Source organism: Pholcus phalangioides, unplaced genomic scaffold, assembly GCF_987345545.1.
Source record: "Pholcus phalangioides strain wild (caught in Gottingen) unplaced genomic scaffold, Ppha-v1.0 ptg000015l_1, whole genome shotgun sequence".
NCBI lineage: Eukaryota > Metazoa > Arthropoda > Arachnida > Araneae > Pholcidae > Pholcus > Pholcus phalangioides.
The window spans coordinates 34,772,316-34,796,916 of record NW_028301608.1 but is presented as its reverse complement, the minus strand read 5'-3'; the positions used below and the strand labels follow the sequence as shown (position 1 = coordinate 34,796,916).

The following is a 24,601-nucleotide window of genomic DNA, read 5'->3' as shown; positions in this document are numbered from 1 at the left end:
ATATAAATAAAATCCTGTAAATTTTTTTTATCGTGTAATTTCACACACTCATTCAAAATTATTGATAATTTTCTTAGTTATTTATTATTATTTTTTTTATTTTTTCTCTCCCTATATGTACAAATCATCTCTATAAATAAATTTCGTTCTTAACGAAATGACTTTCGGATTTGTGAGAAGAAAACTGCTAACGCCGTTTACATGTGGCATTTGAATGCTTTAAAGTTTTAAGGAGAAGTTTTCTTTCGGGCGGTTATCGGTGGTGATAATAGTTATTTAAGTTGGTAGGCGAGTTATTCGGTGCAGTCTCGAAGATGGCCAAACGCTCCAATCCATTCGATGAATCCCCTTTTCAAATGAAAACACGTGTAGGCGAGAAAGAAGTCAATTTGGGAGTTGGTAAAGATGAGAAAATGAAGACTGTCTATGGTAACTTTTCCCCCTAAAAAAAAAAGTAAAACCTCTCTTATCCGGCTTATCCTTTCCTTATGCATAATCAAAAAAGTTTCTCACTTATTTCATGTTATTCATTGGTGCATATCAGAGCCGAATTTTTCTTGTGGGGGAGGGCCCTCTTGAAAGGATTATGATCAGGCCAGAGGCGTGTTATACCTGTGGGTGCTGGACTTGGTCTTTATGTAGGAGACTTTAATTTCTGAATTAATTGTAGGGGGTGTTCGAGCACACTCTGCTCCGACGCTGCCGGATGAGGCCTGTAAGTAGGCTGGAGCAATGCCGTGGGGTCCCCTAGTCAAATGGAGGGGTGTTGAAAATTTAACTTATTTCACATGATAATAACCCTTTCAGGGTGGGCCCCCGAAAAGACAGGCTTCGGCCCTGATTATGCAAAATAAGTGTACATTTGTTGGTGAAAGGGGCTCTCCATCTGGCTTGGGACCCCAGGGCATTGCTCCAGTTGTCCCAACCCAGTTATGGGTCTTTGTCAGGTTTTGTTTTTTGGGCCGTATGACGTACGAATTACCATTTTGAGGGCCAAATATAAAGGAGAAGCACTTATGAAATTAATAAAGATGTGTATTTTAATTAGTGTAAATCGTGGCTTGACAAATCCCAGGTGGTCTTGGTGACTAGAAAATTGGTATTAGCACCTGAAAATGTTTGAACATGATTGCAAGTTTAATAGCAGCTACACACATCGCTACAATCTTGACCAGCATGCGCAATTTTCTTTTCAACACGATACAGTATAAGTATCTTACGCAAAACCAGTTGAAATATGTCGTGCCCGATTAGTGCAGTTGTAAGATGCTCGTCGTCCACCTTGTGGATCACCATCAAAGTCCACAAGTTCAAATCTGGGAAAGAACAGAAAAGTTCTTTACCTATTAAGCCTGGGGTGACCACCGATAGATGGTGCTTTCATTTCCCACCCAGCTGCACTGGTTAGAAATTGTATGGCAGTATATGACCGGAGTTGGTGTGTGGTAAAGTAGTTGGAATGTTGCACTAAGGTAATGATGCTCTCGTTTTGACTGAATTTGTCTTTTCTTTGGAGGATAAAAATATCAACAGAGCTCACTGAAGCTCGAAAACTGATACAGGTACCCTGTATGGCACACACCTTCAATTTTACTTGTGCAAGTGTGGCTTGTACTACGGCCGGCTCGGCTAAAGGCCAACAAAGTTAAAGATCACATGACTTTATCTGTCCAATCCTCTGGCATGACCGACTTGATGTATTTGGTCACATGACACATTCTGGGGATGAACATAGAGAAATAAACCCATATTCACTGGCATATATTCTCCGGGTCGAATGGATTAAGTCGCATGCTCTCTAGCTTCATTGGCGTTATGTTGAGTTAACGCTGCTTGTGCAAGCATGCATAATCAAAATTTGTTCAGTCTTTTAGCTGCTTGAACTGCACTCAAGAGTACAAAAGTGTTGCATAAAAAGATTGAACTTGCAGTTATGTGTCTAGCCGCCTTAAAAAATTTGGCTGGCATCTAAATATTTTTTTGATTTGTTAAGCTCTGGCCAGGGCCGTCTTAAGAGTATCATGGGCCCCCAGGCCAATCGATTTTTCTGAGGCCTTACCGAAGGAATTCTCGAAAATTTCAACCAAATCTCATTTTTGTGAGGTCCCTCTTCGCTTGAGGTCCCCGGGCCATGCCTTAAGACGGCACTGGCCCTGGCGTAAAATGATCTTTATAAACTTCAATGACCACTCAAAATTTAGATAATTCCATTTCCTGTTCATGTCTAATAAAACTTCCATGTTTTGTTAAATTTTAATGTCTGACAATTAAAGTAGGTTTTGTTGAAAACGGGACATTTTTATAAGATAAAAGGTTGGGATGAATAAAATTATGGGGTAAATTACTGGAATATCTCGTAGGGCCAGTTCTGGACATTGTTCAAGTGTAAACGAATGATATTTTGATGATAAATTGTCCCTCCCCTTCAGTTGGCACTCCAAAAAGTTGTCCCTTTCAGTTGGCGCTTTCTGCAGTTGTGTAGTTTGCAGGATTTAAGATCCGGTCCTGACATTTCAGATTGGATCCAGTCATGATCAACCCATGTAATCTCCAAAAAAAAAAAAAACCCCAAATTCCCTTTTTGTTTCTATGACATGCTTATTTTAAGGAAACATTTTGTTACACGACAAACCTCACATTTTGTCTGAAAATTTGCCACCCATGCAATGTGATGTTAATTTCTCAATTTAGAAGAGTTGATCAACTTTGCCCAAGAATATTGAGAAGACACCAACGAATAAGGCAAATACACGAAAAATAAAAATCCTTATGCATTTCAACACCAATGGGTGCTGTCTTCAGAGGAAAATTTAACCACTAGTCACGCTGACAGAGTTTCCCACTTGGGTTGAATACCAAATCTTAACGATCGGTTGCTCAGCGGAAGAAGTACGTCTGTTCACTTCAAATGTTGTGGTCCTTCAACCCAAGTGGGAAACTCTGTCAGTGGTTAAATTTTCCTCTGAAGACGGCACCCATTGGTGTTGAAATGCATTAGGACTTTTATGTATTTGCCTTATTCGTTGGTGTCTTCTCATTAATTTCTCAATTCCTGTTCTGATAATAAATTGAGTGTACTCATTTATTTTCAGCAAAGACACTGAATATGCTGTATCAAGGAGCCTCTCAGTTATCCATGAAGGAAAACAAGGATAGGAAAAATGCAACTGAAGATAGTATAACTTCGGGTGCTGCAGTCATGGATACTTTTCCATCAGATGGTGAAAATCCTTTTTTTTAATACTTTTATGCATGAAGTTATCAATATTTACAGAGAGACATAGACTTGGTTAAGGAAGTGCAGAGAAGAGCTACGTGCACTATAGTTGGCACACAAGTCCTGCGCTTATGAAGAAAGATGTGATTTTTCTTGAATATGTTTACATTGGAAGAATGCAGGGGGTGGATATGATTGAAGTGTTTAAAATCTTCAGCAGAATGAATAGGATGGACCATGAGTTATTAATGCACCATTGATCAACTGCTTCGACAAGGGGTCACCAGTATCATTTAGTAAGGTACAATTCCACATTGTGGTGTCGCAAAAAGTTTTTCTCTAATAGGGTCGTCAATAAATAGAATAGCTTACTTCTGGGGGTTGTGAATTCTAAATACGATTGATACATGAAGGAGATATCATACAAACAAGTACGATAGACATAGTGAGATAAATCGAGAAGGCATTCATACTTGGATAAGGCAGCCATAATCTTTCTTATGTGCAGTGAATTTTAATGAATACCGTTACAGCGAAAATTTCGTTGTAACGAACACTTTTCTAAACCCCTAGATAAGATTGCATAAGAACAATGGAATTTCTTTATAGCGAAATTTCATTATAACGAAGTGATTTCTCTTGGTGTTTGTTATAATGGAATTCGGCTGTATATGCTTTTGTATTGGGTTACTGTATTTTGGTTATTTGGCATCCATATTTTTATGCGCATAATTTTTTCAGCCACTTTAATGGGCAATTTGCCTGTTGTAGCCTTTGGGGGGGGGGGTATAACACTTTCAGAAACCTTACAAGAGGGAAGGCGATAAAGCTTCATCTCTAAGACCCAGGGAAATCAATTGCATCAATAACTTGAAAAGTCCTGGTCAAACAAAGGACAATGAGAAATGTTGGAAGAGCATCATGAGCAAAAACTTTTAAAAAATGATTAAGAAAAACATTTCCATCATAGGAAATCAATAAAAAAAATCGTTTTTCTTGATTTTTTTTTTTAGTTTTGAATTGACACTATTGCAGCCTACATTATTTTCTATAACATTGGGCCTACTTTAGTTAAATTTCCTTTTTTTAACCAAAATTTATATATTTATTGCTCTCATGCAATTTATAAATTTTTATGTCTGAAAATTCTAAGAACCTCTGACTGGGGGAAAGGGTTGAAGCCTGAAATTAGTAAAAGTTGTAAGCGCCAAAAGCGGAAATCAAAAAATTGTTTTTGTAGCCTGTAGGGACCTTCACGTTTGTGACCTTTTTACACACTCTTTTAAACTACTTAGAGGACTACCAGACACTTTTCACTGTGATAACATTATGAAGCTTTACTCGTTTGACATGTGAAAAACAGTGGTTTGAATTTTTTTTTGGCATTTACCACTTTTACCTTCTGGTTTATTAATGATGTAATGAAAGGACTGCATGAAAGTGATGGTGTTTGATTATACAGGATTTTAACATACTTTAATTTTCGTCTATTTTATGCAATGCAACATGTTTTAAAAGTTTCTTCTAAAGGTTCAGCGAAACAGCCATTGCTTTCAATGCCCATGAAGGAGTGTTGCAAGATATTTGTGACAGATAAGTGCAACTTCTGTGAAAACATTGTATGTGAAGATTGTCAGAGGATATGTTACTATTGTGATGCAACATTTTGTAGTCTTTGTGCACTTGTGCAGTAAGTTTGTTTACTTATATGTGTGTGTTTATTTATTGATGATCTTTTTAAGTTTTGCGATAAATAATTTCCATGTGTTTATCCTGAAAAAGTTATTTTTTTAAACAGTTGTGATTTCAGATAACAAAGTCCTAGCCTGAGTGGCATGATGGTAAGATGCTCCTCTACCACACAGTGAAGATTGCCGCCACAGTCCTAGGTTCAAACCCAAGGGAGGATATAGATAAGATATTTTCCCTATTTCCCTAACAAACTTGAGGCAACTACGATAGACAACATTTTCATTTCCAACCCATCTCATTAATGGCAGTAAATTACAATGTAGTAATATGGCCAGAGATGGTGTTTTGTGAAGTAGTAGGTAACTAAGTCCCTTTGTTCCATTAAAAAATTCGTTTTAGAGAAACATTTTCTCAATATACAGTAGAAACCATAGGCAAGATTTTGTCATGGGGGGGGGGGGGGTTTAAATTTCTTCTTCTGAATGCTTGGGGGAGGGGGGTTAAATTTTTCTCTGCAAAATAATGCTATAATCTCTGCTCAAGCCAATGGTAGAGCCTCTCAATAATGGACTTTCTTGGGACAAAAGATTTTGTATGATAATGAGGAGTGTCAGTTAATGGATAATAATATACATTGTGAGGCACATCATTATAATTTAAAAAGTGTCAATTAACGAAAAGTGTCCGCTAATGAGGAGTGTTTATTATGGGAGGTTCCACTGTATTGTAAATTTACAAAAATGTGTCATAGTAAACATTTTGTGAAACTCTTCAAACAGAAGTCTTATATGGATATTCGCTATAACAGTGGGTTCCAAAACTGTGTATCATGGAGAAATAATAACAAAAATTTCTTTCTATTACCACCACAGAATTGTTGTTTACTCTTTTTTTTTTTTAATCATTTATCAAATATTGCACATTCTTTGGAATATTTTTCTTATTTGTGATATTAAACATTTTGATAACTCTCTTACAAATTCAAATAGAAAGGATGAACTCTTTATGAAAATTTATTTTAAATATCTGATGAGATTATATTTTGGGTATTATACTGAATGTATTCTGGGTACAGAAACTTAGGGGGGAGGGAACCAACAAAAATCCTAGTTACAGCCGTGACCAGGTATAATATAAATCAGGAGGGGGCTCACAAGTTGGCCGGTGAACCAAATGCAATCCATGAGGTGTTCATAAAAAAACACACAAACTGATAGATATGCTAGTTTCTGGCATACGAATGGCAGTTATACTGCACAGGTTGTGCACTCTCCTGGTATAAGTAACAGCACATCTCTCGCTTCTTAACCCTACCATAAAAAAATTGTTTTATTTACAACTAGATATAATACCCGGCACTGCCCATGTTTTCCCTTATATACTGGCAGCATTAGAGAAGTGACAAACCATTGTAATCAAGGCCTATACATGTCTGAAACAAATTGTTTAGGAACCACAGTAACCAAAGTAAAACCATTCCAAAAGTGATTGTTGAGGCTCACAAACCATTGTTTGGCAGTTTTTGCCCAGCTCTGATGAACTTAGTGGCAGATAGTTCAAGTCAGGTCCCGTTTAGTATATATATGTAAAATTTGGCAATGATCTAAAACTAGTTTTGTAAACACATACATATATAGATTTTAATGTGCAATCTATATATGTATTATTGATTTTCTGTGTATGCATATGTTCTCTGTACCAATCTATAATGTTTGACCAATCATTGCCAAATTTTACATATATAAAAACGGGACCTGACTTGAACAATGGGCTATTATAAAAGTTCGTCCAAGTGGGCAAAAAAAAGTTGGGCAACAATGACTTCTGGAATGTTTACTTTGGTTACTGTGATTCCCTAACAACGCATTTCAGACATGTGTATGCCTTTATAATGGTTTGTCGCTTCTTGAATGCTGCCAGTACATGAAGAAAACACAGGCAGCGCCAGATATTATAGTCAATGTATTTATATTATGCATTGGTTTTTTGTGAAAATTTGCACTAAAAACAAGTATGTGATCAATCATATTCGTTCCATTTTCATTCTATCCATATAAATTTGTTTTTTCTTTTCTCATAGATATGAACCTGAAGGAGAGTTGGGAGTTTGCTTATCCTGTTCAAAAGAGGAAGACTCTATGTAAAACTTGGAAAAAATTGTGTATTACAAATTGTAAATATTTGTCATTTCATTAACAAAAACATTTTAATTTTCTGTAATATCAACTTTTATGATGATAAATTTATTAAATTTACTTCTCATCTACATTGTGTATAGTTTGTTTTTTTTCAAGTACAATAGTTGAAGGTCCATCATCAAAAGAGCAAGTAGCCAGTCTTATAACTAATAAAAAAAATACAATAGAACTCAATTATCTCTATTGGCTAATGTGTCACCCATATGACTTGGGGCTTAATTCCAACTTCTTTGGTGTGCAGACAACACATGGTTTGTCACAGGCTTGTCTAGTGAGCATTGCGTGTTTCGTGACTTGTCATTCTATCCAACAAATCACTTGAGTTTCCAGTGCAAACCAGAGAAGTGTAGATGAATGACTTCGTGAATATCATCACTTAAACTGACTCATTTATGATTATTTCAGATTTTTCGCAAAAACTTCTGATGCCCTTGTACCAAATTTTACATAGAAATACTTCAGAATAGCCTTTTTGGGAGGGGGGGGGGTGTAAGGGCAACATGATTTTGCCTCCCTGCCACTAATTTTTTTTTTTTTAAACTGTATTTTTTAATAAATTTTTACCGAAAATTTGGTGTCCACACCAATTGGCCCCTTTAGTTTCAGCCTTGTTGCAAGGAAATTTTCAGAATAAATGTTTCAAAAAGAAAATTCCTGTGACTGCTACAATTAATTTCATACATATCAACAACATAAAAAATTAACTTTTCAAGTTTCATTCAGCACCACTGAAAAGCTGCCATCTAAATATTCACTAGAAGTGCTGCTGTTCAAAATGAATTCATAAACAAAAGAAGCTTATGGTGAGTTAAAACAATATCCAAAACAAATTAATTTGGGATTATAAAAAGGCCACTCCCACAGGACTTGCTAGTTAAAGCATCGCAGGGTTAGCATTGTTAGGTCATGCAGATTTTTTTGACTGGAAGAAATTAACTAAAAAATGGCCAATAGGTGGTGCTGGTACAAGCAACTTTGGTGGAAATATGCAAATGAGATGGGTATAAGAACTTGCGCTCCTAATCCACAACCAGTTCATCATTGTAAACCTGCCGCACTCTGCCATTGCTTTATTTGTGACTCGCCTGCAATGTATCCCCTGTGGTGGTGGTCATGTGGAACACATACTGCTGTAATAAACGATTTGGAAGCATTCTATTCGTTATTTGCATATTTTTTCTTTGACTTGTTTATGTCAGCTCCACCTATTGGCTGTTTTTATTTTTTTTCCTGTCTTAAAAATTCCCGTGACCAAGCGATGCTAACCCTGCAAACTGTTTTTTATTTCTGTTATTTTTCCAGTTTTTATGAATTTTTACTTAAGTTTCTACTGACTTTTTGCCCACCCTGTATATATATATAGGTGTATGTCTAGCTTGCATAAATTTGGGAGCTATAAAAGACACAAGACAAAGTGCCAGCCAATGACACATAACTGGAGCCATTTCAAAAGAATTGTTTTTTTAATTACCATATATATAGTATACAGTAGCGAAAAATCATAATCATACTCTCTCCCTCTCTCTATATAACAAATTTCTATTCAGATATAATTTTGTTATTTTGCTTATATGAAAACCTCGAATAGATGGATGTCCCAAGTTGATTTCAGTGCATGAGAGGGTTAATTTGAGACAAAAATCTTATTTGATTTTCGACTATATCTTCCATAACTAAATAAATTAGTAAAATACTGTATTTCTTTTTGACTGATGGGCAGACTGAATTATTCATTTGCCCACCTTTGAAACAGTATCAACATACCCCTCTTACATGCAATTTCCTTTTACATGCAATCCTAGTTGGCATAGTCGAATCATTAAATGTGAGAAATGGAATGAACAAGTCAAAAATGGCAAATCAGAATATTTAGAAGGTGTGTTTCTTTTTCTTTTTTTGTAAAAGTTGAACATTTTCTAGCAACTGGCCAATGGTTCATTGTTAACTAACTACTTAGTGCAGAACTTGGAAAATCCCATGCACCATGATAACTAAAAAATTGACATTGGCATCAGCGATTTTCCATGTGTGATGACTAAATTCAAAAGCACGGATTGTCGTCATAGCGGCAGACATCAAAAGCATACCTGGTATCTTCGAGCGCGTCCGGGAATCGTTTTTACATCTTTTTAGACTGTGCAATGGTGTCAGTGGCCGCCATTTCCAACAACTTGTAATATAATTAATCAAATAAATATTTTTGTAGTTAATATTATACTTTTTGTCGTTCCAGCATGATGTCGAAACCTGCATGCGTTTTTTGCAATTTTCACCCTCTCAATGTAGTTTGCAACACCATGTTCCATGGCAATTTTTGTTCCTCTTGGTGTCTACTAACAACCCTCTGAGTCTGTTGGCCCATTAACAGAACACCCTGTATATATATATTTCAGCCGTTCTTGGAAAAAAAGGCTCTCTCCTAGAAAATTTCAGTGGGCTCGAAATTTTTTTTATTGATTTGTGAAGCCTGGCCTAACTTGCATTTCTCAATGGATAAAGGCATCTAGCATCTGTTCGTGCATACACATTTATGGCAAATAAATTCAAATTAGTAGACACAATATGTGCCACCCAGTATAAACTTTATATTTAACATGATAATGCATTTTCAATGAGATACACATTGAATCAAATGAAGACAATGCACATATCACACAGGATCATTTTATTACGATTTGTCTTTACACATATTAATTCTAAAATACATGCTCACTACTCAATTATTTCATTGAACTCTATTGGAGAAAAACGAGAAAAAAAAAAGGAAAACTATTCCAGGTCTTGACACACGCACACATACACACAGTCAAGCAGTGCAGCTTCAGTTTAAACAAATGCAATGTATGCACATATCGATGCAACATTTGAAAAATCTGTAAACATTGATTTCAAATATAGATTTTTTATATATGGTGGTAAGGAGGAGAAACATGTATAAATCATCGATATGGATTCAAACAGATATCAAGATTATCCAATAAGTTCTTCGCTCAGTGTTACATGATCAAGTTCTTCATATAATGACCTTTAATTCAGAGAACATTTAATAAACTTTATTTCCCATAGTCAAATTATTTGAATGAAAAATATATGAGCTCATAAATTTACATGTTTACATCTTTTGAGATATTGATATATATAGTATTTTTATTAACAGAGTTTGGTAGGAAATCGGAGCATGCAAATACACTCTCTTTTATAGAAAGAAGCTTAAGGACTGTAAAACAGAGTTGTATCATTAGTGCAAGGTAAATTCCTACGATCTCGCATACATCCCAACACATGTTATGTTACATCTTCAACCATGTTTCCATCTTTAAAGGTTTAAGTAGAAGATAAATATCAATATCTATGACAGACTGCATTCATATGAAGATGTGTGTGGGTAAATCAGAATAATATAACTTTAAAGAAATACACTTTAAAGCTCTCAAGATAGTCATGAATCTTAAATTATCAATATGCACATACTTTTAATTCATTTTTTTTAAACCATGTGTTGAGTGCTATAGCCATTTACAAGAATTGCGGTTACATACACATCTATTTCAAATTTTATTATATTGCAAAACCATCACAGCCAAAGTAATTTTATGTATGTATATATATTGTTATATATAAAAAAAAGCACACAAACACACTCAAAAGTCAATAACATCACAGCAATTAAAAAGAAAACCAATGCGCAAATGTGCATAATACATAGAGACATTAGGATACAAAAATACAATGGCAAAAAACATTAATAAATAAAAAAGGAATTTTGTTTGAAGTAGTACACCAACTATCCACACGCATACATACGTTCCTACACATACTGTTAAATTGCTCACAGTGTCTACGAATTACCTACTGATATATGTTTCAAATGTTATATTATATATACACAACACATTAGTAACATCAATAAACTTTTAAACACTTCACTCTAATCATTTCAAAAACACATAAAACCACTTTAATCTTCTTATTTGCTACTTTTGTGCCTTTTTTTTAAATGATTTTTCCCTTTTATATCGTTTATATACAAAGTACTGGAAATTTTCGTATCAAGAAATCTATTAATTTCCTATTTAAAAAAATGTGATTCACTTTGATTTAGAATTTTTTATTTTTTGAACCAGATTCCTAATTTCTTTTTTTTCCTTTTATATTTTTGACTTGAAGCTTTTGAAATATTTGTAACTGTTTCACATAATTTTAGTTCTAGATATGTCATAGTTTCACACAGCTTTGAACAGATATATATATATTATATATAGCACATTTACAGAATGGGAGGGATTTAAAATCTTTTTCCAATTCAAATTCTGCAACACATCCCAGCAACAGTAAATTGAAAAACGGTTACAATGCATGTCATGCTATTTTGAATTTAGCCATTAGATCGAAGTGGAATGAATTGAAAAACATGGGAGTACCATGTTTTGAGCAATCAAACAGATATAAAATAAGGTTTAAAAAAGGTCCAAAACCAGATCTTGGAAAATGACTAGATGCAATATGCATTCATAACAATTCCATTTCTTTTGCTAAAATGTTTACATATGAACACTGAATAAAAACTTTACGTTAAAAAATACTTATAAATCCAAAGTAAATAATGCAACATATGTTTTTATAGCCAAATACTGGTGTAATCACAAAATAGATCTACAACAGGGAAAAATATGATGTAAAAAAAAATTGACTAGAAACAAGAGACTTCTTTAATTGCAATAATTTCTCGTAATAACATTTACTGACTAAAATTATATGGGAATGAAATTAACCAAACCACCTTAAAAACAAAAGAACGGGGAAAAAGCAACATATTTTACACATAATGGAAAAGAAAAAAAATTAAATCAAGACCTGTTCATGAATTTCATCCTCACAACTGGTGAAAATACAAATTTGTTGAACCACTGGATATGACTAGAACAGTTGCAAATGAAATAATTGAAAAAAAAATTCAGAAAAAAGAACACAGTAATATAAATATAAATGTATAAAAAAATGTAAAAAATAAATTGAAATGACTAACGATGGAAAAAATCAAATCAATATTTTGGGGGGGGGGGGATTGATTCAATAAAAACTACAATATAATTTTAATTTTTCAGCAAATTTGAAGACTAGAAAGTTATATTATAACAGCTTTTCTTTCAACTTAAAATAATACGACGATAAAAAAGAATTAAAAAAGTGAAAATACCAGCCATAACAAACAGTTTTATAAATCTTAAAAATTGCTCTAAAAACAAAAACTGACTGTTTTGCATTATAAAATATGTATGAAAATAAAACCATGAAAAAGATGACTTCAATAAAGTTTTCTTTCAAATGACTAGGGATTCTTCTATACCAGTATAGAATTAAATGCTATATTTATGGCAAAAAAAAGAAAGAAAAGGGAATATTATCATAACCACAGGCAGATTATGAATTATAATTGGAATGCAAATACAGCCTATGCGGAATTCAGTAAAAGGTGGGGAAAAAAAACAAAGCAACATACAGCTATTTTCACCCAGTAACACATGGTCCAGCCATATACAATGAAAATGCATCCTGCCATCGTAGATTTGAAAAAAAAGTGCGGATAAGTGGGTGAAAGTTATGATCAGGCAAATTTTGATACACATATGATATAGTAATTTTCATCCGTTTTGATGATGGGAATTTAAAATAATGATTTCTTTTCTCATTCATACATCAATGATATATGAAAGCATCCTGGAAGAACATGGCATACACTTGACGGCATACATAATAATAATATCATGACAAATATTTATCATCATACGGAGAAAGAAATTATTGAGGTGCTTTAGCATCTAAACAATAGCCAATAGGATCAAACAAAAGAAGAGTTTGAATATCTTCCCTGAATCTTGTGACTATTTTATTTCCCATTAGAGGAAATTCGCTCAGAATTATTTTATTAGGAAACTTTTGGGGAGATGAAATCAGCACAGCACATGGCACTTTCCTCTACCACTAGCTGTAGCAAAAAATTTTGTATGCACCATATATATGTAAAGATATCATTCAAAATAATACTGAGAAGACATGACAATAACATAGACAATGAGGCTTTTTTATTTTTAGATAGTTCCTTTTATAACCAAGTATCAACAGATTTTTACCAGCAAACCTGTATCACTAGAAGCGCTTTTGTTTATATTACTAACTGGAACAGCTGCAAAATCTTGATTATATACCCCAAAAGTGAGGAACTATATGATTTACTTTCCTTTGTTTTGTATTTTTTACAACTAGACAACGAACTGGAGAATTTTTTTTTCTTAATAGCTCTTTTTAATTCCTCTTTCTTTTCCTCCCATTATATATTCCAATTATTTATTACTAAATTTTCTCTGCACTAGAAGGCCAGCTTGCAAACAGCAAGTAGGAACGAAACAAAGATAAACCACATGACAATGAAAAAATATGGAAACATAAAATCCCTCTATTTAGCACTGACAGCCTGCATTAGGTGGTGCAGGATTTTCCGTCAGGCGAGTGCCTTTGGAGGCATTTACAAGGTTAGGATCTGAGTCGAGGCTTTCGGACATTTTGTCGCAGATTATGTCTACCAAGCGCTCGAATACAGATTTGACATTTACGTTTTCTTTTGCAGATGTCTCAAAGAACTCCAATCCCAACTGCTCTGCAAGCTGACGCCCTCTTTCTGTTGACACAACACGCTCATCTTCCATGTCACATTTGTTCCCGACTAATATCACCTGAGCGTTGTCCCAGGAATACGTTTTTATTTGTGTCACCCTATAGAAATGAAACAGAACACAGTGAAATGTATCAGTAATAAAAGTAATTATGAACATATATATATAACTTTTTTCACTTCAATATAAGCACCTTGAAACTATTCATATGGCCCATATAAATTAATATAACCAGCAAATCATAATTCAGGTGAAAGCTTTGAAAGAGTCAATAATATTAGGTGCGACTGAATAAAAAAGATAACGAGGGCAGCACAAAAAATACACAGCACATTTTACAAACGCTGGGTGGGACGTTTTGCACCAACCAATGTATATTATGTTTGTGACTTTATTACATCATACGTTTGGAGAAAGGAGCTTTTAATGAGACACAGTACAAGTAAGCTGGCCATGCAGTTCACTCTCACAGGTTCGGCTTTGTCAATCCAAGTATCATTGATGAATGAGTTCTTTGAACATGGAGACACCTACTTTCAACAAAAAGGTGTACTGTAAGACATTTTAAAGTTTGCATTGTGCCATTAGAAGACCTTCTGTAATGAAAAGAATGGGTGTCGTGTTTTCGATTAAAAAATTCAAGTCCACATGCATTCCAACAAATTAATCGTCTTCCCGAATTTCACTGGGAAGAACTAGAACTGTCCTAAAATTCATACCTGCCACTTTGTATCATTCACTGCTTTGACCCCTCCCCCCCCCCCCAAAAAAAAAACAATCTGAAAGGAAACAGACATTGCCCTTTGACACTGAAGTGGATATGTGAAAAACTGGAAAATCGGCTGACCTCACAACCCAAGGCCTTGTTAGAAAATGATATGCACCAGTGAAATAATGAGATATCTGAAGCAGTTACTTGCAAATAGAGCTTGAACAATCAAAAAAAAAAAAAAAAAAAATTAGGTACCAACTGGAATTTTTATGTGAGCTAAGAATTTTCTCCCCAGAAAAAAACAGCCCACAATAAATTTTTCTCCCAGACTTTTCCAGATTTTGGTGACCTTTGGCGATAGTAGACACGTGTATATGAATTCAGAAAATTTCATGTTGCTCTCAGGTTAGAATTTCATCACAAATAAAAAATTTTATATATAGGTGCTTATTTCATTTTTTGCCATGGTACTCTGGGGGCTGGGATTTGTCATACCCTGCTTATAAGTGAGTATATTTTATCATCAGGGACTCTAACTTGATTGAGTCCTTCATTCAATCAACCCTCATACAAGTAAACACATACCAGTCTTGAACACTGTTAAAAGATTCTTCATTTGTTACATCATACATAAGAATGAAACCCATGGCACCCCGGTAATAGGCAGTAGTGATTGTTCTATAACGTTCCTGTCCTGCAGTGTCCTAAAAAAAAATCACAATAATCAGAAAATAATACATATTTAGAAACATAATATTTCTAATTATGAATTGTAAGTCTGACAGATTATTCAGTAACCTCAATGTAGATGCAAAAACTTTTTAATTTTTAACTAAAAATTACAATTCAGCACATAGCAGACTTTTAGCTGCATTTTTTACTCATTACCAGTTACATTTAATCCCTTTTCTGTACGTAGCAGTATATTAGAACAGCAATCACTAACTAATGGGTCTGAAGGAAATTCTCAAGGCCCATGGAAATATTTATAAATTATGAATGGTTCATTATTTTTTTGTATGGGTCATTTTCACAAAATCAGCCTAAATAGTGTCCTCTGCAGTTTACGCGAAATATATTAGGTAAACTTATTGTTTTTTGTTATTTTCTATTAATATAATCTTTGACAGGTACCAGTTCCATTTTCAAATTTTTTCATCAACAGACTCTTTAAATTCAAACACACACACTTGAACTGAAATTTATTTCTCAAGGAAATGCCTGTCCATTAGCTGCCCCCCAGCCCATTTTTTAAATTTAAAATGATAACTTTATATTTTTAAAACAGAGATATATATTCTTATTTTCAATAATGTAAGGATCAGTATACTTTCATATTTTATCTTTTTTTTTTAATAATTTCAAATATTTTTATCAATACTTTATAGCTAAATGAAAATTTTCCTGAGTGTTTTAAACAACAATAGCAATGGATAATTATTTAACAAACTGAACTTAATCATGAAAAAAGCGGCGAGTGTTTTTATTAAATTTTTCTCCAGGTTAATTTTTTTTTTAAATATGTAATTGAAAATTATTTTTACTTTACCACATATTTTAGTCCAGAGGCTTCAAGCAATGACTTCTCAAAAAAGCACGTTTTCAAAATGCAGTTTTTTTTATCAGTGTTGCAAAACAAAAAAATGTCTTTCTGGCATTGTAACAAGAAATAAAACCTTACTTGATCATAAATTATGGGAAGGGAGTGGGGAATAAAAATGAAAAAATCTAGATTTTTTGCCTAAAAAATCAAGCTGCAGTTGCGTTTCAATGAAAGTCAGCTTTGAGAATGCCTCTGATGCTTTTGCAAAAAAATACAAAAAGAAATTAGAAGTTGAAAATGAGCTACCAAAATAGATGGACATGTTGAGTATAAGTATCAAGTATAAATATCAAGTGCTGAAATGTAAACATCTGACATGGCATTTTGCCTATTGCTTAACACGGTTTAACGTAAATTGATTTTTTTTCATCATGAATTTAGAACAAACTTTGCTGCAGACTATTTTATTTATCAGTATGTGAAGAAGTATCCTCAAGAATTTTTTTTTGGACTTTTTGGTTGACATTTATTTTTGATAATTTTTGTCAAATTTTGCGAGAATGACCCATATATATTCATTCTTCTGACTGAAGAAAAAATGAGCCTTTCAACCTTTCGCTGTCCAACATAGTGGACTCAACATAGGACCATATCAGGAAACAATGGTACTGCATTGTTATAACAACCCCTTGTAATTAAGGAAGCCGCCCCCCCCCCCCCATGAATTCAGCTTCTTAGCAGATCTCATAAGCTATACAAAAAACCCAAAGAGACAAACATCCAGGCGCCTTCCTCAGTAAGGGGGTGCTGTAAAGTACAACTGTACAAACAAAGAACTGAAAACCCCTTGGACTACATAAGTGTAACCCATGCAAAAAAACCAACACACACACATATCACAGAAGCAACATTCTTACTTTTTTGTGCAAAGAATACAGGGCATTCCGAAAAAAAAACATGCACATTCACATTTTTGAAATGAAAAATTCAAAGTTGAATTGAAGTTTAATATTTCATAAATATTTTTCACTCTTATTTTGTAATATTTTATTTTTTGGGATTTATGACTGAGAGTCATGGATCACCATGCTATTATGAAAACAAATATTGCTGTAAAAAAATAAATATTATTTATGATGTTTTTTCACCCCTTGAAATAATGAAATCAACTTATTTCTTACACATATGCTGATAAAAAGCCAGTTTAAAAATTTTTTTTTTTTACTTTTTTTTTCTGTTGTTTTGATGGTTTTTCATGATTTTTTCGAAATAGTACATAGAAAAGGTTTTTTTTATACATATTTAACAACTTAAAATCAAAACTTTTTATTTCTGACAGACAATGGTTGGTAATTTATAATATAATATCTTAGTTTGAAGTGTTCTTTAATTTTTTTTTGCCTGTGAACTGCAAAAATGCTTCCCATAACAGAGTGGACAGAAATGTTTAAATTCGAGAGAGATATCTCAAATACTCTATATAGGCTATGCAAGTACACTTTTATTTTCTCAACAATTATAAATAAAATGTGATAGATGTCCCAGAGACTCCTTTGTAATCTTTGTAAAATGTCCACGCCATGAGGAAATTAAAAAAACATACGCTCCTCGTAGTTTTGATTTTGATTCTAGTAAAATTTTTAAAATCTTGTCAAAGTAGACACAACTTGCTCATCTGTATATTATTTCATCAGAATGATTTTTCTTTTGCTTCTAAAATTTTTTATTGAAATTGAACAGTAATTTGATGTGTTGGTATAAATCTCGCATTTATGCCTCTCACATTAGTGATTCAGAGTAAATTGAGAGTGGGAGTAGAACCTGGAAAAAAAATCATATAGGAAAATAATGGTTCTGTTCCATAAAATACAGAATATAATATCATATAATGGCCTTTACTCATACTAAAATGCACCTTTTGACACATCTCCCTGAATACTGGATCTGTGTCTGGAAGTGATTTTGGTGATCTATACTACTTAACTTTGGTATTTAACTGAAAAAATAACATGATGGAGAATGTTGTAAAGGGTTCAAAGTAAAGGGATAACTTATTAAATTTAATTTAAAACCGCAAAATCTCTAACTAAAAAAAATTTACTTTAAATCGTAGTTTCAATTCTGTTGCGTTGCTTGTTTTTTGGGGCACATAACAGAGTGGACAAATAAGCTTAAATTACTATTTCTTTTTATTAAGAATTTAAATGATTGATAAAAAAACTTATTATATTTTGAATCTTACGTCATTTTTTAAAAGTCAAATCCAAAATTTTTGATCAAGCATTAAAAGTGAACCTTTCAATGAGCTCAAAAGTGTTATCAGATTTAATCGGGTATAAAAAATACAGTAAAAGTCTGTTATAACAAGCATGGGTTATAACAACAATCTTGATAACAAGTGATTTGCAAGTGATTGTCAAAGACCTAATGTTACAAAAACATCCGCTTATAGTGACAATTTTCCCTGTGATTGTGAGCTGTCATTATAATGGATTTCTACTATATATTTCCAAAATAGCAATAACAAAGTAGGCATTTTAAAATGGGAAAAACTTCGAGACACAAACAAAAAAGTTTTTCACAGGAAAAAATTTTCTTTTTCGAAATTTCATCATCAGTTTTATTCATCTATAGCACATATATGATTCCAAGTTTTTGAAAAAAAATTTCAGATTTACGCTGTCTGCTAGTTTAACACTTTTTTCAAGCTGGGAAAACCAGATTTTGAGGTTTTGCTACAAACAATGATTTTTAAACAAAATTAGATACTATTGAAACAAATAAAGAAATACCATATAACAGAGAATTAAATGAAAAACTAGAAAAAAATTAAAATTGCTACAAAAATGCTCTGAAACTTTGCAAAAAAAAAATCTTGAAAATGGTTAGCACTTTTTTTTTTGGGAATGACCCATACCCTCAGAATAATCTTTTTCAAAGTTTATAAACACTAACTGATAACACTTTTTTTCTGTCATGATAATACTTAATGAATTTATCACAAATCTTATTAGATCTGTTTCTATAATAATAATAGTAAAAATATTTCAGAATCAAACAAATCTTTTTTTCTCACCCATATTTGAAGCTTTACTCTTTTGTCATTCCGGAAAACAGTCTTTACTTTGAAGTCAATTCCAACTGTACTTACAAATGCTGAAGTGAAAGAATCATCCGCATATCTAAATAAGAATGACGTCTTCCCTACGCTGCTGTTTCCAATTATAAGGATTTTGAACATATAATCGAAGTTCTGATCAGGCGTATCTTTCGTCACGGTTCCAGTCATCTAGAAATTGTAAAATGTAGAACATGAGTTATAGCACATTAAACACAGTACTTCTGAATTTGAAACTTAGGGCAGAATTTTTTCCAAAACTCATAGAAAACAACATAAATAGGTGGGTACACTGTGCTAGAAAGGGTTAACTACTGAAAAAAATAAAACCCCATACTTTCAAAAATGACTTCAATCTAAACATTGAAAAATAATAATAACATGGGAAAAACACTAAACTGTTTTAAGAAAGAAAAAGAAAACATTTCAATAACTTGAATATACAAAAATATTAGTTACTTGATATTAATACAGTGAAACCCTGTCATGACAATAAATCAATATAACAATAAATCCCTCTACAATAATATTTTTCAAATCTTGTTCGGAATTGCCTATATTCCAATGTTAAACTCTTCTCGACACAATGATATCCTTACTATGATAAATGCCAATAATATTTTTAGAAAATTTTTGAAAAACTGTTGCAACAATACTTTTTTATAGTTTGCTCAAATTTGTTTTGAATTTAATTTTAAGTTCATCACTTTTTTCATTCTTCTCAAGACATCTTATAACATCAGTAACTTCGCAACACAGAATTACTGAAAGCGCTAAAAAAGTTATTGCCATTGCTACTTTCTGTGTAAGACACAAAAGTGCAATGTGGTAAACAACTTTACAGGGGAAATGCATTCCGTTAAATTTTATTTATCAACTAATGAATTACAATTTTTTGGAGAAAATTAATGTACAAAAGCACATTTTCCGATGGTACTAATGATGCTGATTTAGAAAAGATGACAACAATAACATAAATTTGATGGCACATGATAATGTGTGTTAGCTCTCTATATAAAGATAATCCACATAAAATGTAATTCTTTCTTGGTCCGCAGAGTATCGTTGTATCAAGGTTTCATCAGTGCTGTCTTAAGGCATGGGCACAGCCCGGGAGCCTGAAGAGAAAAGGGAGCCTCACAAAAATGGGAATTGGTTGAGATTTTCAACCTAATTTTGCCAACCAAAATTTGCCTGGTAGGGCCTCAGAAAAATCATTTGGCCGGGAACCCACGATGCTCTTAATATACAAATACAAATACAATGCCACAACAGGCAAAATGCCCAACAAGGTGGCTGAGAAAAAGATGTCCATAACAAATATGGATGTCATGTATTTCCAAAAATACAGCAACCCAATTAAAAACACAATCAAAAAAATTATAAACAATATATACACATTATAAAATACTATACAATGCCCATAATGTATTTATGGTTGTCTTATTCTAAGTATGGATAGCTTCTCAATTTACCCCAACATATTTATCGTATTTCTTTTTAAACATGTCAATTGTGTTACAATTAACTACCTCCGGGGGTAAGCTATTCCATTTATTAACAACCCTATTAGATGGCCTTGGATTTCATTATATATGAATACAAAGCATTAGCTCTTTAATGCCCAGATATTTATTCTCAAAGTTTTGACAACTCTTTTTTTCTCCTCATCCTCCTGTGGGACTTACGCCAGTCTTTTTGGTTCTCACCTCTGTCCAGAGCTTTTATTTTCTTTCCCCACAGTTAATACAACATACCCATACCCCTTATCAGGGCAGTCTTTAGGTGTTAAAGGATTAAATCACAGCTTGACATATCTCAATCATCAGGTTGACTGCAGAGTTTACATTGGTGCCTAAAATTTTGAGTATGTGATTGCCAAATTGGAGTCTAAGACATTGCATTTTTGAAAATTATATTTGTGTGTCAATGAACAAGGAAAAGGGAATTCCACAGAAAAGTTTAATATATTATTTGAGATCATTTTTCTGGAAAAAAATACACTTGGCTCCAAAGAAATTTGGCTAGCGTCTAAATTATTTTCAATCCGTCAATCCCCGTGTTGAATAGTTTTCTGGTGCAACATACTAATGCTTGATTGTATCTACCAGCTGTTCCAGATTTTAATCCATTAGTTCTTTCACGAAAACTCACTTGAAATAGAAGCTTTTGTAATATTTGGTTCCTGTGTTATATCTTGGAGGGAGGTCAGAGTGGATGGGTGAAAATGGAATTATATATATTATCATTAGGACTTGGATTTTTATGATCTAAAGATGAAATGTTGTTGCTGATAGATTAAAATTGATCAGAAACAACGTTTCATCTGTAGGTCATAAAAATCTGAACTTTAATTATCATATATAGTCACTGCATGTTATAGGACTAATAACTTATGTTAGAGTGACCTTTCCATTAAAATGACCAAGTTCTAAATATAAGTTCTAAAATGATAAGTTCTAAATATTTTCCTATTCATGCCATATATTTTTCATCAAATATAATGGTACACAGAGAGCATTCAATCCATTATAATGTCTGTTAAGCCGTGCCCAGTCCCTTCTTTGGTAAAGAAATCAACAAAATCCATCCTTTCATGTGTTTGACCTTGACATTTGATACTGGAGAATTCTGTATGATTTGCTTGTAATAGTGAGAGACAACAGAAAAAAAGTAAGTTCAAATGCAATATTTTTTTGCAAGTATATAGGCTACACATATTATGTATTTAAATTTTTTTCCTATTTTTTTTCTTTTTGTTTTTGTACTTCTAAAACATCCATTCCACATCAGGGAGGTATAACATATCTTCCTGCATATTATGTAACTGGTTGAGAATCGCAAAAGATAACTACAAATTACAATTGTATATTTATTAGGCTTAAATAATACAAAGACGTTATACACAACCTCTATATTAAAGCATCTCCAAGTATTGATTGTTCCCCCCATTTTATATTCTAAGACAAAGCTTAACAAATCACACAAAAAAATCTGGGCAATAAAAAATTTTTTGAGGAGTCAGTTTTTTTTTTGAGAAAAACAAGTCAAAAAATAATGTTTCTCTCTCTCAACATTTTATAGCATTCTTCTTCTATGTTGGTAGACATGCTTATATGAATTCCAAAAATTTTATGTTGTTCTGACTCCAATAAAGTAACCAAACATATAAAAAAATTTTAGGTCTCAATTCTTAATTTTCAGTCACCAGATAACCTGACATCTAGGGTTTCTCAAGTCCTGCTCTAAGAAATAAAAAATTCCTTTGAATTCATTACCATATAATTGACCTAAAATACTCTTCTTTTTTATAATACATATTTTGTGAGTGATTCAACAAAATTGATATGCTGATTATCATCAATTAATACATCCTTATTTTAAATAAAAAAGAACTTTAAAGATAAGATCTTAATAGCCTCAGAAGGGATACCCAAATCTATTTACATTAGAGCCTCTGAAGTTATTAGATTTGGAAAGGACTAACATCCTCCATGGCAGCTTCTCTCTTTTCAATTTTGTTAGTTCATAAGAGAAATATGCCATTTAAATTGTGAGAATACGAGATCAATGTAAAATTCCCACACAGAAAATTTCACAAAACATATGCAACATCATTACTTGAAATTCACGATTCACAACATTCATTAAAAGAGAGATTTAGACAATTAACTTCTCAATTAGAACCTTGATCATCTGACAATTGTTTCTATGGAATTATGTTGAGCAATACCCATTTTTCTAAGCTGCACTCTTTCCTTAGTAATGAGAAAACTATGAACAATTCTGAAATTTCCCAACAGATAAAAATGAAAAGCATAGTGCATGCTGCTAAGCAGGGAGACATATACTGGGAGTGGCCCAAGAGAGGCCTGTACCAAAACTTTAAAAAATTGATTTCAAAATCAAAATTATTTCTATCAAAAATCTTTCTGAATATCTTTGTAACAAAAATCAAAATTTATTGAAAGAAAATACCATTATAATGTATTTATATCAATTTTTGTTGATTTAAAATGTTTTATGAAGGTTTGCAATTCATAACTTCTCTGAAAGAAATTTCTTGTGCTCCCTCTATTACTGACCCCTGACTGAGCAATAAAAATGCTTTTAGGGAGACTTCTTGGTTGGAGGAACAACATTGTGCCACTAAAAATAAAGAAGCTACAAATCTTTGAGTTACAACTGTAGAGTAAAGAATGACTAAATTGATAAATTTTTCTACTATAATTAACATTAAAACAGGGTTCCCAATCTGTAATATATATACTTCCTTAGACACTATTTAGGCAGAAAAACAAATGGACAAAAAAAGTGTGAAAAATATTTTTTTACAAAAATTATGCAAGTACAGAAACATTCTGTACATTTTTATAGCAGTACACACACAATCCCAAAGCTATGTTTTCCTAAGAACAGGGTTTTCTGTGCTACGTGCAGTGTGGAGGTTGGTTAAAAGAACTTGAAATTTTAACGTTTTTCAACCATTTCTCACCCTCATGCTGTGCACGGCACAAAAATCCTGTTCCTAGGGAAACACTACTTAAGGATTCAAAATATTCCTACATATTTCTCATGGAAAGAAAGCCTACTATTTCAAGGGGATACGCCAGCCTCCTATGCAATATTTTGGTATACACAACACTTTCCTAGGGATACACAAGTCTTGTGTATCCCTACACATTTGTAGGGGAAGAGGGGAATTGCTTAAAACAAAAGGTTAGGAGCTATATATATATATATACTGTATAGATGATACTGGACCTTCAAATTTTTTTTTTTTAGATCATCCAGAAATCTTGATTTATCTCACATATATATACAAAAAAAGTAAAGAAATTTCATCAATTTTCTATTGTGCAAAGATCTCTCATATTATTATTATTCAAATGAAAGCGCGTTTTTAACCTAATGGAAATTGTTTTATTGAAGGAGATTGATTGAATCATTGATTCCCTGTCAATGATTCTATAACAAACACATAATGATAACTAGGGATAACAAATCCCAGGAAGAGCATGGGGGAAAAAATATCAATAATGAATTATATAATTTTCAGTGAGATTAATTATCTTGGACTTATCTACAATCGAACACACACATTTGTTATATATTCTTTTTCTATTACTAGAGCGTATAGGACGAAAAGATCACACACAATTCTTTATAAAACGGTGCTTTGCTGGGAAGAAGCCCATCCCCACGGATGAGGGCCAGACCCAACATGGGGGAAAAAAAAATTAAAATGTTTAATTAAGACATACTTTCAATTAAGTATCGTAAATAAAGTATTTTAATTAACACTAAAATGTTTATAAATCTAAAAATATCTCACTTTGATGATTCCGCTTTAAGCTAAAAACCGATGTTGGAGAAAAAAAATTTTTTGTTAGAGGAAAAATGACGTTTCTCAATCCCGATATCGGTTTTTACAGCTGCGTTGCCAAATC

The 24,601-nt window shown here is 32.8% G+C and overlaps 2 protein-coding genes across 4 annotated transcripts; one reads left to right on the top strand and one right to left on the bottom strand.

The window, feature by feature from the left end:
- The first annotated feature begins 166 nt into the window (after positions 1-166).
- On the top strand, positions 167-7,175 carry LOC149075897 (apoptosis regulatory protein Siva). 3 transcript variants are annotated; one of them, XM_089243397.1, is made up of 4 exons: positions 167-429; positions 3,093-3,221; positions 4,748-4,907; positions 6,990-7,175. In XM_089243397.1, the coding sequence occupies exons 1-4, from the start codon at positions 315-317 to the stop codon at positions 7,051-7,053; spliced, it is 468 nt and encodes a 155-aa protein (XP_089099523.1). In that variant the 5' UTR covers positions 167-314; the 3' UTR covers positions 7,054-7,175. The 3 variants fall into 3 exon arrangements, with proteins under 3 accessions (XP_089099523.1, XP_089099522.1, XP_089099524.1); XM_089243396.1 differs by having other exon boundaries at positions 185-429; positions 4,736-4,907; XM_089243398.1 differs by having other exon boundaries at positions 374-454; positions 4,736-4,907.
- Positions 7,176-9,755: 2,580 nt separating this feature from the next.
- On the bottom strand, positions 9,756-24,601 carry Rab3 (RAS oncogene family member Rab3). Its single transcript, XM_089243395.1, has 4 exons — positions 24,487-24,601; positions 19,110-19,322; positions 15,076-15,194; positions 9,756-13,878 (listed from the first exon to the last, which is right to left on the bottom strand). The coding sequence occupies exons 2-4, from the start codon at positions 19,320-19,322 to the stop codon at positions 13,566-13,568; spliced, it is 645 nt and encodes a 214-aa protein (XP_089099521.1). The 5' UTR covers positions 24,487-24,601; the 3' UTR covers positions 9,756-13,565.

Excerpts from the sequence above, each read along its gene's own strand:
- LOC149075897 (XM_089243396.1), top strand. The coding sequence starts at position 315 with ATGGCCAAACGCTCCAATCCATTCGATGAATCCCCTTTTCAAATGAAA. Across the intron at positions 3,222-4,735 it reads GGATACTTTTCCATCAGATG|TTTCTTCTAAAGGTTCAGCG; the intron begins GTGAAAATCCTT and ends ATGTTTTAAAAG. Across the intron at positions 4,908-6,989 it reads AGTCTTTGTGCACTTGTGCA|ATATGAACCTGAAGGAGAGT; the intron begins GTAAGTTTGTTT and ends CTTTTCTCATAG.
- Rab3 (XM_089243395.1), bottom strand. The coding sequence starts at position 19,322 with ATGACTGGAACCGTGACGAAAGATACGCCTGATCAGAACTTCGATTAT. Across the intron at positions 15,195-19,109 it reads GAGTAAAGCTTCAAATATGG|GACACTGCAGGACAGGAACG; the intron begins GTGAGAAAAAAA and ends ATTTTTTTTTAG. Across the intron at positions 13,879-15,075 it reads TTTAACAGTGTTCAAGACTG|GGTGACACAAATAAAAACGT; the intron begins GTATGTGTTTAC and ends TCATTTCTATAG.